The sequence below is a fragment of the Rutilus rutilus genome (genome assembly GCF_951802725.1).
Source record: "Rutilus rutilus genome assembly, chromosome: 7".
Lineage (NCBI taxonomy): Eukaryota > Metazoa > Chordata > Actinopteri > Cypriniformes > Leuciscidae > Rutilus > Rutilus rutilus.
In genome coordinates, this window is record NC_140221.1 from 47,263,597 (window position 1) to 47,281,807 (window position 18,211).

Here is an 18,211-nt window from a genome sequence, read left to right on the forward strand (position 1 = left end):
TTTTTTATTGATTGATGTTTGATTTAAATGTTGATTATTGATGGTTTGTTTATTGTAATTAAAGGTGTTTAAAAATAAAAAATAAATCTCTCTCTCTTTCTTTCTTTCTCTCTTTCTCTGTCTTTCTCTGTCTCTCTCTCTCTCTCTTTCTCTCACTCTTAAAATTATAAAGAGTTATGAGATTGTAAACTGGAACTCTGGATTGTCCAATCAGCATCCAGGACCACAACTATCAGTTTCATAATAATGAGCATTTGTGCTGTTTGATATCAACTGACCAGGACAAAACCATATCTGTAGAGAATGATTTATTAATTAATTTTAACAGAAGCAAAGTAATACAACATTTTAATCAGCAATCATAGTTGTAAGCCAGTCTGTGTTATGGTTGATTTGATTATTAAAGGTGCAGTATGTAAGAATGACTACTAGTGGTCGAAACAGGTACTGCAGTATTATTCAAAATATCGGAGATCGTGGTTTCTCCCGCCTCCCGCTCCTCAGACTGGACGGCGCTCACTCGGGTTGCCAGTTTGAGCACGCGCAACAGGAACGAGCGCAATGGACAATGAAAATTGGCAACGTGCAGTATCACAGACCAAAACAAAAAGAAACATTCCAGCCTGGAAACGCACATTTCAAAGTAAAATAACTGGCTGTAGAAGTGTTTTTCAAAGAAACAAGTATGTGAACTTAGCATGTTTCCCAAATATCTGCAAACATATTATGGTATTTTTATGCTTTAGTAGAGTGAAAAAGTTACATACAGCACCTTTAATGATCAGCTGTTTATATGAACAGACTGAAACATGCAAAAACTATTTAACATTAAACAGAAAAAAACATAATGATTGGCCTATTGCTCCGTCCACATGTTTTCATGCACATTTCACATGCGTCAAAAATGTGTCCACATTAAGTGTAACTTGAATTTACATTAAAACAAACAGTGAGGACTTTGCCGTCTTGTTTCAGAACGCTGTACACCACTGATATTTATTATTCATTATTTGTGCTTTTTCATGGCGTGACGAATCTGCTCCAGCAGATTGTCTTTGTTGTTTGTGATGTTTTTTCCAGCGACCTCCATCAGTTTAGTGATCTTTTCAGGCTTGTAAGGACCTTGAAAGGTCTTATATTCTTTACACCACTTCTTAATATCATCTGAAGAAACATTAACACACTTAAATCAGAACACAGTTGATATTTCAGTTTTATTCAGGACATTGTAAGATCATAACTTGCCTCCACAGTTGGCCACATTAAAGAGAGGGATGTGTATCACGGTTGGAGTGTTTTGGCCTTTGAACACATAGAAGTCCTTCGGTTTCTTTAAGTCTTCATCAGGAATGTTGACCTCAGGGAAAGGGATGTTTAGTTTCCCGCACATCTCAGCAGCTTCCCTCACTGTCTGCAGTAGAAAAACAGCACATTATTGTTTGATTAAAAGGGTTAGACAGACATTTCAAGTTTAAATTTAAAGTATTCACCAAAATCGTCAGGATAAGAAACCCCATTTGAGATAAATGAGAATGCTAACGGACAGCACTCTCTAGGTATTATAAATGAATATGGTTAGATAAAAACACATGCTCTATTTTTAAATGGTTTTCTTTCTTGTTTTTGTTTTTTTTAGCCATTTAAATTATATACAGCATTTGTAATTATCTGTTAATGTGTTTATTTTACGTTAGTGTGAATTCTGGTGGTCACTTTGAATGTCATGAGGAAAAAAGCAGAAAGATTATTTAAAAAAATCTCCTATTGTGTTCTACAGAAGAAACCAGTCACATTTGGAACGACACGCGAGGGAGTAAATGATGATTGATAGGTGATTTTTTTTTCACCCTTTAAATGAACTTCTATGAGTAAATGCATATAATACCATGAAAGGATCCCCCTCACTGAAATCCAGTGAAATGATGAGGTTGATGTGTCTCTCTTCTCTCAGCACTGAGAAATAGGGGGAGTTCAGCAACAGTCCAGCGTCTATATAGTCTCTCGTCTCACTTTCCAGAAGAGCGGAGGGCACTGCTTCATCTGAGAGATCACAGCATTATTATATTATTCACAATGAATTTCCAGTTAGCATCTGTCTATGAGTTTCTGTTCTCACCTTTCATGTTGTGAAGAAAGTCATATTTCCTGCCCCAGATCCAATGAGCCATACATATAACAATACTAGTACAAAGATCTGTAAAACAAATACACAGTGGTTCTTAAATTCAGTAAATGGTTCTGATACTGTTTTATATTCTGTATCTGTTTTTTAGTTGACTATACGGTTCTTTGGAGACATGTTTCATGATAGATTCTTCAGATTTAAAGTACATCATTGGATGTCTAAATGTTCTTCTGTGGCATCAGTCTGTTAAAACCTTTTTCGTTACCCTAGTGGAAAAAAATCCTATACCAAACTATTAAAAATATTAACATATTTATTGACATATCACTTAATACTTACTGATATAAAACTATAATAAACGATATAAACTTTTTGGAGTATTTCTTTATTTCTCACTGCACATTTCTTAATATTATGCCTAAAATGTGTTTTAATATCATTAATAAAGATTGTATGATTGCTGTATAATATCAGTTTTAAATGCATGATATTTAAAGTGTACTTAAAGTATACTTGCAATTGTTCCACTTTCGCAAATATAAAAATAAAATATACTTAAGTGTATCTTCAGCTGGACCTCAGCACTATTTCCTCACAATTAAAGTGCACTGAGTACAAAATAAGTTGTTCCAGTTTAGCAGACTTTAAGTATACCAGTTTGGTATTCCAAAACTACAATTGCAGGGTATTTTTATTAAGCAAATAAATATGTAAATGTATTTGTAGTATGCTTAGCACAAAACAATGTATTTTAAATACATTTTAATATATTTGTTTTTCACTAAGATGGTGCTATTGGAAGCTTTATGGAAGCTTAAAGTAAAGCACATTTCGGTTCATGCATTAATCTTGGCTAGAAAATCAAAAATGAAGTATTATACAAATCAACACATTGTAAAGACAGTTCAACCTACCAAGCTGCCAGAAACTGAACCAACTACTCAATTTATTACACACATCCTCAGTGAAATGTTCCACAGACTGTTTTGCATTATCTATTTTTGCGATTTTCAAACGCTTTGTTTGAAAAGTCCTCCGATGATTGACTCCAGTGATCTCTGTGAAAAGAGGAGAACATGATTGAGTTCTTTTAATCTGATGCAGGTTTGTGTATCTTGTGTTAAATGGAGTTTTTGTTGGCCATAACTGATGTTTTTGCATATTACCGTTTCATTAATTAGTTTGTAGTTTATTATTTTACTGTTTAAATGTTGCTGAAAGGGCATTAAAGATACATTTTCTAGCACACTTCTGTGTATTCTTACCGTTCATCTCTGTTTTGATGCATTCTTCAAGATCAGATGGATCTTCGCCATTCAAAACCAAGAGATTCATGTCCACAAGATCAATGAGCACCTGGTAACATCGGTCTATGTCCGGGGAGTTTGACTCTTCGGAAGAAAACACACCTTGAACAAACATGAACACAGGGCAAAATGTCTTGAATATCAAGTGCTTTCCATCCCCAAATTTATGACATTCAGATATCAGGTGTTTTAAGGTGACACTCATCATTATAGCTCACTTTTATTTTTCATCAGTATGAGTTTAACTTTTATTCCTCAGCAGGAAGCATCATTAGACACAAAATAATAATAATAATAATAATACGTTTTATTTATAAAGTGCCTTTCCCAAGGTCAAGGTCGCTGTACAAGAAGATAACAAAAACACAGCATTAAGCATTAGTATGCATCACATAGATAGGACATATATACATACAAGAGGTTTTTAGTTGAGTGTATAGTAGAAATGTAACAAAGAGTTAAAAGAAGAGAATTTCCAGAGTTTCGGAAACACAGCACTGAATGATCTTCCACATATACCACAAAAGATAAATACACTTGTCAATAAATAAAAGCTGTAATAAATGCTTTACCTTCACTCGATCCCGTACACATCAACATTTCTGTTTGTGATTTAAATTTAGGTATTAAATGTAATAACTCTGGGGGGGGAAATCAAACAGAATTAAGGTTCACATGATAATCAAATGACTCTCAGCTTTAGACAGAACTGAATCTTCAGAACAAATGAAGTTGCACCTCCTATTTTTTCCCAGAGGAATTTACGGATCTCGGCTCCATCAGCTAAAGCGCTGCCGCACAGAGCTGCAGAAAACACATATAAGCTTAAAAGTGTACTTCACAATAAACAAAATGTATCATTTTTATAATACATTTGTAATACAAACAGTCTGATTTAAGCTCTTATTGTTAAGCAAAAATGATCTTTCCTTTAAATCACTGTGTAATGAGAAGGGTTATGTTGAAAAACAGCACCTCAGTGTGTTGGTGAAATGATTTTAATGATTTTTCAGCATTTCTAATTTTAATGCTTTATATTTCAGTTTTGACAGACCTGGGCCCGTATTTATTAAGCTTCTCAAAGTCTCATAGTCTTAAGCGCTGAGAATTCATGAAATTTACACCTACTTTAATGTAAAAGCAAGTTATTTCTTAAAGGGTCATGAAACCAAAAGCCAAATTTTCTGAGATTCTAACAGAGGTATGTGTGTTCCCAATTCAGTTTTCTTTTGGAGTCCACAGTGGCTGATTTTATCATAAAATCTAGGCTATATCAGTTATCAGCACACCAGTTTAAAATGTGTAATTAAGACATGGTGGAAACCGTGTTTATCTTTAATTTCCAATGTGTATATCAATGTATTCTCTTGAAAATTATTTATTGTCAAATGTGTGTTGAATGTAAACTTTCACCATTCAATGTAAATTTATCTGAGAATATTCTTAAATAAGGAAATCTATTCAGTGATTGGTCCATAACTATGTCGTCATCCAAAATCCCGTTTTTGGCACAGCAAAGTGTTGTGAATTATCTCTAAGACTGACACTTAAGATTTAGTCCTACACTTCACTTAAATTACGACTGAGTTGCTTGATAACTAACTTTTAGAAGCAGCTCTGAGCCAAGAATTGTTTTACTCTTAAGTCAATTCTTAGCAGTGTTCTTGTGAGTAATTCTCAGAGGCTTGAGACCCCTGATCTCCAGATCAATCCCAGATACTATTGATCTATTTTACACTATTCTCTAATTCAGGTCAATGTACAATGGAGAATCAAGAGAATGTAGGTTGATATTATAAATATGAATAAACTCTCCTGTCACCCCCTCCTTGAACTGCCACCTTACCGTGGTGGAGGGGTTTGAGTACCCGAATGAACCTAGGAGCTATGTTGTCTGGGGCTATATGCCCCTGGTAGGGTCTCCCAAGGCAAACAGGTCCTAGGCGACGGGTCAGACTAAGAGCGGTTCAAAACCCCTTATGATGCCCAAAAAAAGGAGGACCGTGACGTCGCCCGGTATGGCGCAGCCGGGGCCCCACCCTGGAGCCAGGCCCGGGGTTGGGGCTCGTATGCGAGCGCATGGTGGTCGGGCCTCCCCCCATGGGGTCCGGCCGGGCTCAGCCCGAAGGAGTGACGTGGGGCCACCCTCCAGTGAACCCACCACCTGCAGGAGGGACCGTAAGGGGCCGGTGCAAAGTGGATCGGGCGGCAGTCGAAGGCGGGAGCCTAGACAACCCGATCCCTGGACGCGGAATCTAGCTCTAGGGACATGGAATGTCACCTCTCTGGCGGGGAAGGAGCCTGAGCTTGTGCGTGAGGTTCGGAGATTCCGACTAGAGATAGTTGGGATCACCTCTACGCACGGCTTGGGCTCTGGAACCACACTCCTCGAGAGAGGATGGACTCTTCACCACTCTGGAGTTGCCCATGGTGAGAGGCGGCGGGCTGGTGTGGGTTTGCTTATAGCCCCCCAGCTCAGCCGCCATGTGTTGGAGTTCACCCCGGTGAACGAGAGGGTCGCTTCCCTACGCCTTCGGGTTGGGGATAGGTCTCTCACTGTCGTTTGTGCTTACGGGCCGAACGGCAGTGCAGAGTACCCGGCCTTCTTGGAGTCTCTGGGAGGGGTGCTGGAAAGTGCTCCGACTGGGGACTCCATCGTTTTACTGGGGGACTTCAACGCCCACGTGGGCAGCGACAGTGACACCTGGAGGGGCGTGATTGGGAGGAACGGCCCCCCTGATCTGAACCCGAGTGGTGTTCTGTTATTGGACTTCTGTGCTAGTTACAGCTTGTCCATAACGAACACCATGTTCAAGCATAAGGGTGTCCATCAGTGCACATGGCACCAGGACACCCTAGGCCGGAGGTCGATGATCGACTTTGTGGTCGTTTCATCTGACCTCCGGCCGTATGTCTTGGACATACGGCCGGTGAGTTGGTGGTGAGTTGGATCCAATGGCGGGGGAGGAAGCTGGACAGACTCGGCAGACCCAAACGTACTGTGAGGGTCTGTTGGGAACGTTTGGCCGAATCTCCTGTCAGAGAGATCTTCAACTCCCACCTCCGGCAGAGCTTCGACCAGATCCCGAGGGAGTCTGGAGATATTGAGTCCGAGTGGACCATGTTCTCCACCTCCATTGTCAACGCGGCCACTCGGAGCTGTGGCCGTAAGGTCTCCGGTGCCTGTCGAGGCGGCAATCCCCGAACCCGGTGGTGGACACCGGAAGTAAGGGATGCCGTCAAGCTGAAGAAGGAGTCCTATCGGGCCTGGCTGGCTTGTGGGACTCCTGAGGCAGCTGATGGGTACCGACGGGCCAAGCGGACTGCAGCCCGGGTGGTTGTGGAGGCAAAAACTCGGGCCTGGGAGGAGTTCGGTGAGGCCATGGAGAAGGACTATCGGTCGGCCTCGAAGAGATTCTGGCAAACCGTCCGGCGCCTCAGGAGGGGGAAGCAGTGCCCTACCAACGCTGTTTACAGTGGAGGTGGGCAGCTGTTGACCTCGACTGGGGATATCACCGGACGGTGGAAGGAATACTTCGAGGATCTCCTCAATCCCGCCGTCACGTCTTCCATTGAGGAAGCAGAGGCTGAGGGCTCGGAGGCGGACTCGTCCATCACCCAAGCTGAAGTCACCGAGGTAGTCAAGAAACTCCTCGGTGGCAAGGCACCGGGGGTGGATGAGATCCGCCCTGAGTACCTCAAGTCTCTGGATGTTGTGGGGCTGTCTTGGCTGACACGCCTCTGCAACATCGCGTGGCGGTTGGAGACAGTACCTTTGGACTGGCAGACCGGGGTGGTGGTCCCTCTTTTCAAGAAGGGGGATCGGAGGGTGTGCTCCAACTATAGGGGGATCACACTTCTCAGCCTCCCTGGGAAAGTCTATGCCAGGGTACTGGAGAGGAGAATCCGGCCGATAGTAGAACCTCGGATTCAGGAGGAACAGTGTGGTTTTCGTCCCGGTCGTGGAACACTGGACCAGCTCTATACCCTCTACAGGGTGCTGGAGGGCTCATGGGAGTTTGCCCAACCAATCTACATGTGCTTTGTGGATTTGGAGAAGGCATTCGACTGTGTCCCTCGCGGCGGCCTGTGGAGGGTGCTCCGGGAGTATGGGGTCCGGGGCCCTTTGCTAAGGGCTATCCGGTCCCTGTACGACCGGAGCAGGAGCTTGGTTCGTATTGCCAGCAGTAAGTCAGACTTGTTCCCGGTGCGTGTTGGACTCCGGCAGGGCTGCCCTTTGTCGCCGGTTCTGTTCATAATTTTTATGGACAGAATTTCTAGGCGCAGCCAGGGGCCGGAGGGGGTCGGGTTTGGGCACCACACGATTTCATCTCTGCTCTTTGCGGATGATGTTGTTGTGTTGGCCTCATCAGACCAGGACCTCCAGCATGCACTGGGACGGTTTGCAGCCGAGTGTGAAGCGGCTGGGATGAAAATCAGCACCTCCAAGTCCGAGGCCATGGTTCTCAGTCGGAAAAGGGTGGTTTGCTCGCTTCAGGTTGGTGGAGAGCTCCTGCCTCAAGTGGAGGAGTTCAAGTATCTTGGGGTCTTGTTCACGAGTGAGGGAAGGATGGAACGGGAGATTGACAGGCGGATCGGTGCAGCTTCTGCAGTAATGCGGTCCCTGTACCGGTCTGTCGTGGCAAAGAAGGAGCTGAGCCGCAAGGCGAAGCTCTCGATTTACCAGTCAATCTACGTTCCTACTCTCACCTATGGTCATGAGCTGTGGGTCATGACCGAAAGGACAAGATCCCGGATACAAGCGGCCGAAATGAGCTTTCTCCGCAGGGTGGCTGGGCGATCCCTTAGAGATAGGGTGAGAAGCTCGGTCACTCGGGAGGAGCTCAGAGTAGAGCCGCTGCTCCTCCACATCGAGAGGGGTCAGTTGAGGTGGCTCGGGCATCTTTTCCGGATGCCTCCTGGACGCCTTCCCGGGAAGGTGTTCCGGGCATGTCCCACCGGGAGGAGACCCCGGGGAAGACCTAGGACACGCTGGAGAGACTATGTCTCCCGGCTGGCCTGGGAACGCCTCGGTGTCCCCCCGGAAGAGCTGGAGGAAGTGTCTAGGGAGAGGGAAGTCTGGGCATCCCTGCTTAGACTGCTGCCCCCGCGACCCGGCCCCGGATAAGCGGTAGAAGATGGATGGATGGATGGATGGATGGATGGACTCTCCTGTCACACAGAGTTTGTTACCTTGCAGGTACAGCATGTCAATCTCAGGCTGGTTCTTGATCTTACACCCATTTTCAAACTTGCTGCCAAAGTTGGATGTTTCCACAAACGCTCCAGTGAGGGAATAACCGGCTTCATATGGAGTGAACTCAAACCAGGGGTCTGCAGACAGAAACACGTCCATATAACAGCTGACACAAACACATTAACTCTGTCTGTCTATCTCACACACACACACACACACACAGACCTCCATCGTTGCTCTGTTTGCATTGCTTGTCGATCGCTGTGTAGATGGGAAACGGGTCTTTACTGTGATGGTCCCTCTGATCTGTGAGTGTGTGTTCGTCTATCTGAAGAGAAAAAAAAATTCTGGAGCTGTTATTTATCATGTTGGTGTAGGAGAGACCTGGGACGATTTATTCAGTCACAATCAAGCTCAAGTGAAAAACACCTTGAGTATCTAAAAAATAAGTACTAGTACCTAATGAATAACTACTAGTCACAATTGGAATACATTCTAGTCAGAACTGAATAGTTGATATCTGAATGACAGATCCCCATAGAAGTAAATGGCAAAAATTTACATTTGTTACTAGTAACAAAAGAATAGTTACTAGTCACTATCGAAATAGGTACTAGTATCTAATGAATACTTGTATCTATTTAATAGGTACTAGTATCTAATGAATAAGTACTAGTATCTAATAATAAGTACTAGTAACTCCCCCTCTGAGTCCGACCCACACCTCAACGTGGTGAGGGGGTGAACAGTTAAGTAGGGGATTGCCTACTCGGGCTATGCCATCAGTGATGAAGGTGCTCGTACTGAAGTATCACCTAGGGCGTTACGCGAGATGGAAAGGCCTTGCAGGAACCCTGAAAATGACTGGCTAAGTGGGCTCTGGCAAAGACTGCCATGGTGTCTTCTGGCTACAACTCGGCACGTCATGACATTGGCGAAGACAGCACCGCAGCGGAGCAGTCACAAGCCACTCTGGAGGGCGGTAGGGCTCCCATCTTGGGATCACTTTCGGCCAGCTTGCTGCGCCAGCAGGTCTCAGGTTCTGAGGTTCTGAGCTTGCTGGCAACGGTCACTGGTGGAAGAGAGAGTGGGATCGGTCACACAAGCTTTTCCCACTATAATCCATTCATTGTGTCAAATCAATTGCCATTCAAGTCCTGCGGCGATGGGCAAGTGGCGACGGGTGCAGGTGGAGGATACCACCGGGAGCACTTAGCCACAAACCTGCATGTAGGCGGCCTGGGTGTAATGGTCGTTTGATGCTTACCTGGAACGACAGTACCATCCGTACCCTGCCCAGGTGACAGAGCAGCCCTTTTTAGGGACAGCGCTGCTCTCTTTCACGGAAGAAGGGGATAGAAAAGGTTTCTTAAACATCGCTCGTTCCACTCACTCTGCTGGTTCACCATGAACAGCTGAGTATCCGATTCTGCGGTCGACAAAAAGTACAAAAGATAAAGACTAAACTGTGTCTGGCCTCTTGAAATGTGCGCACACTTTTGGACTCTGCTGATCGTCATGAACGGAGAACTGCAATCATTGCCCGTGAACTGGCAAGATACAGAATAGACATTGCTGCTCTCAGTGAGACAAGAATTTCTGGAGAAACCAAACTCACAGAAGTCAACGCCGGCTACACATTCTTCTGCATTGGGCAGCCCGAAGGTCAGCCAAGGCAGGCTGGAGTTGGATTTGCAGTGAAGACATCATTGCTACCACTCCTAGAAGTGCAACCTCGTGGCCTGTCGCCAAGGCTGATGACCTTGCAGCTGATGCAGCAACAGTGGCAACAGTGCTGTCTTGATTAGTGCCTATGCACCCACAATGACCGCCAGTGATGACCAGAAGGAGTCTTTCTATGAACACCTTAACACTGCCTTACGTTCAGTGCCTCATATACACCGGCTCTTCCTTATGGGAGACTTTAATGCGCGTGTGGGACGTGATGTCATTGCATGGCCGAAAGTCTTGGGGACACACTCAGTGGGAAACGAGAACACAAACGGCACGCTGCTGCTGGAGATATGTGCGCAACATGAGCTGGCGATCACAAACTCCTTCTATCAGCAAGCGAACAAGTACAAGACCACGTGGCAACATCCTCGATCAAAGCACTGGCACGTGTTGGACTACATCATCACCCGGCAGGAACATCTCAGGGAGGTCCATATAACTCGAGCCATGCAAGGCACAAGCTGTTGGTCTGAGCACCGATTGCTGTGTAGTGTGTTGTCTCTGGACCTAGCTCCATCTCGTCGACATAAAGCCAAAAGGCGGAAGCGACTGGATGTTTCTAAGCTTCGTGTTGACTCTTGCCATATTAACTTATGTCAGACCCTTTCAGACAGGCTCAGCACCTTGGACAATCAAGCTACCATTAATGTTGAGGAGACATGGTCCAAAATCAGGGATACCACGTACAACACAGCTGCTGAAGTCCTCGGCTTCACCACATTCAAATATAAGGACTGGTTTGACGATCAGGATGTTGAAGCTCAAGCCCTGTTGAACACAATGCACACAGCTCACTTGGCTTGGGTCAATGATAAATCCAGCACTGCGAAAAAGTCAGCATATACTAGGGCAAGAAATGCAGCACAGACCCGCCTGCCAGTGATGCGCGGGTCAATGTATAAACAAACCGCACCCGACCGACGTTTTCAACTAACCCGCCCGCAACTCGGACCGCAAAAAAAGAAAATGAAAATATTGTACCCGACCCGCTTCCTGACCCGCATTTTTTAAAAGTAGTAAATGCTCATCGTAGCATCTTAATATAACTTAATATATTCTAATTTTGTCAAGAATTATAAAAAATCGTCAATAAGCTCATAATTTGTACTAAAATAGTCTAAATGTTTAGTTTTAAAAACTATTTAAAAAAGCTGGCTATGTCTATTTTGATGTTTCTGCTCAAGTTCAGCAGACAGTAGTTCGGGTTTGTTCCGATCAGAGCTCGTGAGTGGAGAGCGCATTTCTGAATATTCCGCTCCGCTCACTCATTCCGTAGGGTCGCTCGCTCAACCCAGAATGGCCTGCTGGTTCGAAAATATGTGGAATAAGGGCTGCCTCCGACTAATTTTTTTTTTCTAGTCGACTAGTAGTTGTTCATTTAAGCCATTGGTGGACAAATCGCCCCTTTATATTAATTCAATTACTTACTACAGGATAATAAGCGTTATGAACCGGTTAAAGTAATGATTATGAATGTGTCTAAATTAGCAAGGAGACATTTAATTGTTTAGTAATAAACTGGTGTTTTCTGTGTCGCTGCAAAGATGAAGTTGACGATGCGGAGATTGCGGACTCGCCATGAACGCCAGAGAGAAATTACATAATCAGAGAGTAGCCTATTTATTTTGGTTTGAATATTTTCGTTTAAAAGTAGACATTTCAAGCTTTCTGTAATATATAGCCTATATTTCTCAAATCTGTGAGGCACAAGCTGAGTTTCGGCGCCCTCCAGTTCACATGCAATGTAAGTGATCGTGCCGGCGCCTTATTACATTGTCTGCTATATATTTGCGTCTTATTTATTAAATACTGGCAATTGATGGATAAAACATTGATCAAAATGAAGATACGATTTATACAAAACGAAAATCTTTTAAAAAGAGTTTTCTATAAAACAAAACTCAATGAAGTCGTCAAAATCATGTGTTACCAAAAACAGCGCCGTTGCTATAGGGCGCCAGCGCCTCTGCCTTTCAGCGCCTCTGCCTCGCGAGTGGATGATAGCCCTGAAGACGCCTAGCAATGATATACCTTTAGTGGTAGTATACCTTTAGTTAAGTTATACCTTAAGAGTCTTCGTAGCGCGCTAAGAGACAACATTATCGGAAAATGCAGCCCAGGTATATGCGTAATGGAGATTCCAAAGCTCTCTTCTTTGGTCAGAACCATGGAGAGCGATCGCGGATTTACTTTTAACAATGCAACAAAAGAGCATCAAGCTATTAAAATCTATATTATGTATACGCACAGATAATATAACAGTAGGCTATATTAGTCAATATTTTTTTTATTAGGTTAAGCAGTGATTGGATAACGTTTTTTTTTTTTTTTTTTACGTTTTTAATTTAAGGCCCACCCACTGGCCCATCCAAAACTGAAATCCTGGCGCCGTGCCTGGTTGGTCGTGCCAGTTTTGTGGTTATCAAATGTGTAAATAGCATCGCAAGAAGTACACATGACAAAGCCAGCACTTTGGTCATCATCTTTCATTATTTCGGCAAATGTCTCCCACACTTTGCTCTTTCTATTTGTGTATTTGCGGAGCTTCCACTCCCCAGTCTTCACCTTTTCTCTTGCCACCTCCATCTCGACCTGCAGACTGAGCTTGTGCGTCATCTTCGCACCAATTATTTAGCCAATAAAGTGTAGGCCTATGTATTTCATAGAAAATTGTGTCTAGTACTATATAAATTACAAAGGTTTAATTGGCACCTTTATTTCAAACGACCCGACCGACCGCGACACGAATATCATAAAAAATAGTTTTGGATGACTCGTAACCGCGGGTGACCGCGGGTGACCGCAGGCACCCGCTCATTTCGGATCAACCCGCGCATCACTGCCGCCTGCGTGAAATGAAGAAGAGATGGTGGCAGTCAAAAGCTGAGGAACTTCAGTTTGCTGCAGACCGATATGATATAAAGGCATTCTATCACGGTCTAAAGGCAGTCTATGGGCCCCTGAGAGCTGGTTCTACACCTGTACATGCCATTGACGGAACCCTACTTTCTGACAAGGCCGAGATCCTCAGACGCTGGGTAGACCATTTTCAATTGGTATTGAACCAGCCAGCTGCTTTCGATGACTCACTGCTTGGTGACATAGCGCAGTGGCCAATGGCCTCGGACCTGGACGATATCCCGTCCCAGGAGGAAGTCGCATGTGCCATTAAAGGGATACTCCACCGTTTTTTCATATTAAACTATGTTATTCCCTTAACTAAGACAGTTGATACATACCTCTCTCGTCTCAGTGCGTGCACTAAATCGCTCTGTCTTGCCGCGAAACTTTGTTAGCCCAGTTCATTCAATATGTGCCAAGCAGAGAAGCTACCAAACACCTCCACGTTTTCCCTATTTAAATACAGTTACTCGCATAGTGTAACTCGACCTAGGACGGTGACACAAAACAAAACATTGCACTTTTCTAAGCGTGTAAAATGGATAACTATATTGTATGGCGGAATACCATAGCAAGTGCTTGGAAGCACTTCGACTTCGGCGCAGTAATATCTTCACTCGTGAAAAATCACAGGCCCCGCTCCCTCTAGTGAAGATATTACTGCGCCAAGTCGAAGTGCTTCCAAGCACTTGCTATGGTATTCCGCCATACAATATAGTTCAAAACAGAGCGATTTAGTGCACGCACTGAGACGAGAGAGGTATGTATCAACTCGTTTTAGTTAAGGGAATAACATAGTTTAATGTGAAAAAACGGTGGAGTATCCCTTTTAGCAGATGCCCTCTGGTAAAGCTCCAGGTTCTGATGGCATTCCAAGTGAGGTGCTGAAGGAAGGTAGACTATCTCTTCTCTCCGCACTCAATGCATTATTCAGTAAAATATGGAGCGAGGAAGCTGTGCCTCAAGATTTTAAAGACGCATTGATTGTTCACATTTACAAGCGCAAGGGAGACAGAGCCTGCTGTGACAATCATCGTGGGATCTCGTTGCTCTCCACTGCAGGCAAAGTTTTGGCAAGAATTCTGCTGAATCGCCTCCAGCAACACGTTTATGACAGTGACATCATCCCGGAAAGTCAGTGTGGATTTCGTACAGGCCGCGGTACTATGGACATGGTGTTTACTGCTAGGCAGATTCAGGAGAAGTGCCGAGAACAACACCTTGATCTTTATATGATCTTTATTGACCTCACGAAAGCCTTCGACTCAGTTCCCCGCACCGGGCTCTGGCTCATTCTGCATAAGATTGGATGCCCAGAGAAATTAATTAACATCATCCATTCATTTCATGATGGTATGCTTGGTCAGGTGCTGGATGATGGTGAGCTGTCTGACCCATTTGGCATCTCCAATGGCACCAAACAGGGCTGTGTGCTCGCCCCACTGTTATTCAACATATTTTTTTCCATGATGCTGTCCGTGGCTTTTAAGGACTGCGACATGGGCATTCCAATCCAATTCCATACAGATGGCTGTGTTTTCAATCTACGCAGGTTTCAGGCTCGTACAAAGACACATTCCGCAATTCTGCGTGACCTCCTGTATGCAGATGATTGCGCACTGATGGCGCACACCCTTACCAAAGCTCAGTCACTATTCGATCGTTTCCGAACTGCAGCTTCTAGGTTTGGGCTCACTGTCAGTCTAAAGAAGACAGAAGTCATGTTTCAAGCGGTGAACAAGTTAAATTCCAATCCACCGGTAATTACTGCAGGTGAGACAGTGCTGACGGCCGTTGACAAATTCTGCTACCTCGGTAGCATTCTCGCAGCTGATACGACAGCTGACTCTGACATCAGTGCCCGCATCGCAAAAGCTAGTTTTACCTTCGGTCGACTGTCCAAGAGAATATGGGATGAGCACGGCATTCAGCTGGACACAAAAGTGGCAGTATATAAGGCAGTCATCCTCACTGTGCTGTTGTATGGATCTGAGTCCTGGACCATTTATCACAGGCAGATTACCAAACTTGACCAGTTCCATATGCGTTGTCTCCGTCGTATTGCACATGTCAAATGGCAGGACAAAGTCCCAAATACTGAGGTACTTCAGACCTGTGGCATCACTGGTATTGAGGCCTTCCTGCTTGCTGCGCAGTTTCGCTGGTCTGGACATGTTGTACGCATGGCAGATTCATGCCTGCCGGTTTTTTATGGCCAGCTCCAGAGCGGCATGCGCTCCCAAGGAGGGCAACTAAAACGCTACAAGGACGGCCTCAAAGCCAATTTAAAACTATGCAACATAGACCCAAATGCCCTTGAAGAGATGGCTGCAGACAGGACATCATGGCGAGCACAGTGCCATACTGCCATACACTCCTTTGAGTTCAACCGCATCACTACTGCTGTAGACAAACGAAGACGCAGAAAGCACAATGCCTTGACAACATCTATAACAACATCTAGCCAGTTTGTATGCGACGCCTGTGGCCGGCCATGTGCATCAAGGATCGGCCTCTATTCGCATCGTAGGACGCACCAACAACAACAACTGTGACGAGATCTGTCGTGTCGACAGCTCAAACCAATACTAGTAACTAATGAATAAGTACTAGTATCTAATAATAAGTACTAGTATCTAATAATAAGTACTAGTATCTAATGAATAAGTACTAGAACCAATTTAATAGGCACTAGAATCTAATGAATAAGTACTAGTATCTTTAAAAAGGTACTAGTACCTAAAGAATAAGCACTAAGAAAAGGCACTAGTACCCAAAGAATAAGCACTAGTAGCTAATCAATAAGCATTAGTAGCTAATGAATAAGTACTAGTAGCTAATGAATAAGTACTTGTACTTAATGGAATAGATACTAGTATCTAAAAAATAAGTAGTAGCATGAAAATAGAGACTAGTAGGTTTAAATGATTAAATGTTAAAACGGCTTGCCATGAGATCAGGGGAGTGAGGTTTACACACACAGCTCTCACTGGCCTACGACAGTTAGGAATCGTTTATAAATCTCAGATTTTCAATATTGGTCTTAGACTTTTGACTTCCCTTCTATATATTTTTTTACTACTATGGAAGTCAATGGGGTCCATCAACCAAATGTTTTTTTTACAGTCTATGGTTAAGACCCGACTCTGAAGTAGGAGCCAAATTAGTACCTCCAAAAAGAGTTCCTAGAACTGAAATCGTGAAAAATCGAAGGAAACTATGAAAAGGTTCCTCTGGTGCGAAAGCCCCTAATGAGGACAGAATTTAAATTTTTAAGTGAACTGTTCCTTTAAGATCATACATCATTGAGTGTTGTATTATGAATAGTTACAAACCTCTTTCACATAATCCGTGACGACCATCGCTGCCCAGACGTCAGTCAAGCTGAATAGTTTTTTGTTTTTTCTTTTGTCTGTATAATATTTCTTCAGTTTGGCAAAAGCATCTCCCCAGCTGACTGCAGGACCGCTGAGTCTCCGAACGATCTTGTCTTTCACAGTCTCTAGTTTGGTGGACCAGTCTGGCTCCTGATATAAGGAGGTCATGCACCTTCAGAAGAACAACATATGCTCTCATTTATGACTTGTGAGGACACAAATTTGTATAATGACATGGGTATTACACTGGTATTACAACTTGAACGTGATTTATGAGGACATTTCCTGAGTCCTCGTATTTCAAATGGCTTTAAAAACATACTAAGCAGTGTTTTATTCAAAATGTAAAAATGCAGAATGTTTCCTGTGATGGGTTTAGGGATAGGGGAAGTGTAAGGGGATAGAATATACAGTTTGTCCAGTATAAAAACCATTACGCCTATGGAATGTCCTCACAAATCACATAAACAAAGCGTGTGTGTGTGTGTGTGTGTGTGTGTGTGTGTGTGTGTGTGTGTGTGTGTGTGTGTGTGTGTGTGTACATGTACCAGGTGGATCCAGAGACTCCGCTCAGATAAAGCACACAGTCCAGAAGACCTGCTTTCTGGAGTTGATCCAGGGATCCCAGCAAACCCACCATGGCTCTTTCTCCTCCTCCAGATCCCAGTAATGCAATGTTTGGCACCTCATTCTGAAACGCAGATTGATTTAGCAAACAATTGATATTCATCAGCTACAACACCATTTATAAATATCCAGGCAGATAAACAAAGTATAATATTACCTCACTGCAGGTTATCTGAAGTTTCTTCAGGCTTTGTAGAACATCATTTCTCCTTCTGGCGACAAACTCCTCCTCGTTCTTATTGAGAGAGTGTCCGATTCTCACGTCACTGCAGCGACAGACAGACCAGTGCTGCATTTATACAGCTGTTTCATATATTTTAGAAAAGTTATTGTTAGAATTATCCAGTTTGTAGACGTTAATTGTGATGCAATACAGTACTTATATACTGTACAATGAAGTGCACAGATTTAATCATACGAGTCTGAGCAGAATTACCTTTCCTGGGGTTTAGATCCTCCCATCTATAAAACAACAGAGTCAAACATTAAAGTTAAAATCTATAATTCCAAAACTAATAGGGAACATCTTTGGAAAATCTTGACAGTTCTTTTGATAAAAATTAGTCATACCTCAAATATCGATTATTATGCCACAGTTTTTTTTTTAAATGCAAGTTGGTAACTTTAAACTAAAAACTAACTTTAAAACATATACTCACTGTTCTTGTATAGTCTTGTAAGATCGTGAGGCTTCACCAATATCAGCACAGCAGCCGTCGACTCTCAGATCAGACAGAAGAGGCTCTTTATAGGACTCTGAAAGTCTAGATATCATCGTGGGAGGTGGAGGTGATAAACCTGTCACGGTTCACAAATCCTTGTGTTCATTTTGTGAACCGTGACAAAACCTGAACTCCAGAGAACAGAAAAAGTTTTCCATGTAATTTCCTTGAGGTGGGTGGGGGTGTGGACCGTAGGGTTACTGTACTGTGTATACCATGTC

The 18,211-nt window shown here is 43.6% G+C and overlaps 1 protein-coding gene across 2 annotated transcripts; it reads right to left on the bottom strand.

Moving 5' to 3' along the window:
• Positions 1-131: 131 nt before the first annotated feature.
• Positions 132-18,003, bottom strand: LOC311294134 (cytosolic phospholipase A2 gamma-like). Of its 2 annotated transcripts, none has more exons than XM_084414833.1 (15): positions 17,928-18,003; positions 17,705-17,730; positions 17,426-17,571; positions 17,190-17,332; positions 16,600-16,813; positions 8,855-8,957; positions 8,626-8,766; positions 4,171-4,236; positions 4,005-4,073; positions 3,391-3,534; positions 3,040-3,183; positions 2,117-2,194; positions 1,886-2,040; positions 1,246-1,411; positions 132-1,164 (listed from the first exon to the last, which is right to left on the bottom strand). In XM_084414833.1, the coding sequence occupies exons 3-15, from the start codon at positions 17,561-17,563 to the stop codon at positions 1,007-1,009; spliced, it is 1,719 nt and encodes a 572-aa protein (XP_084270959.1). In that variant the 5' UTR covers positions 17,564-17,571; positions 17,705-17,730; positions 17,928-18,003; the 3' UTR covers positions 132-1,006. The 2 variants fall into 2 exon arrangements, with proteins under 2 accessions (XP_084270959.1, XP_084270960.1); XM_084414834.1 differs by having other exon boundaries at positions 17,426-17,534; positions 17,928-17,989.
• Positions 18,004-18,211: the final 208 nt, after the last annotated feature.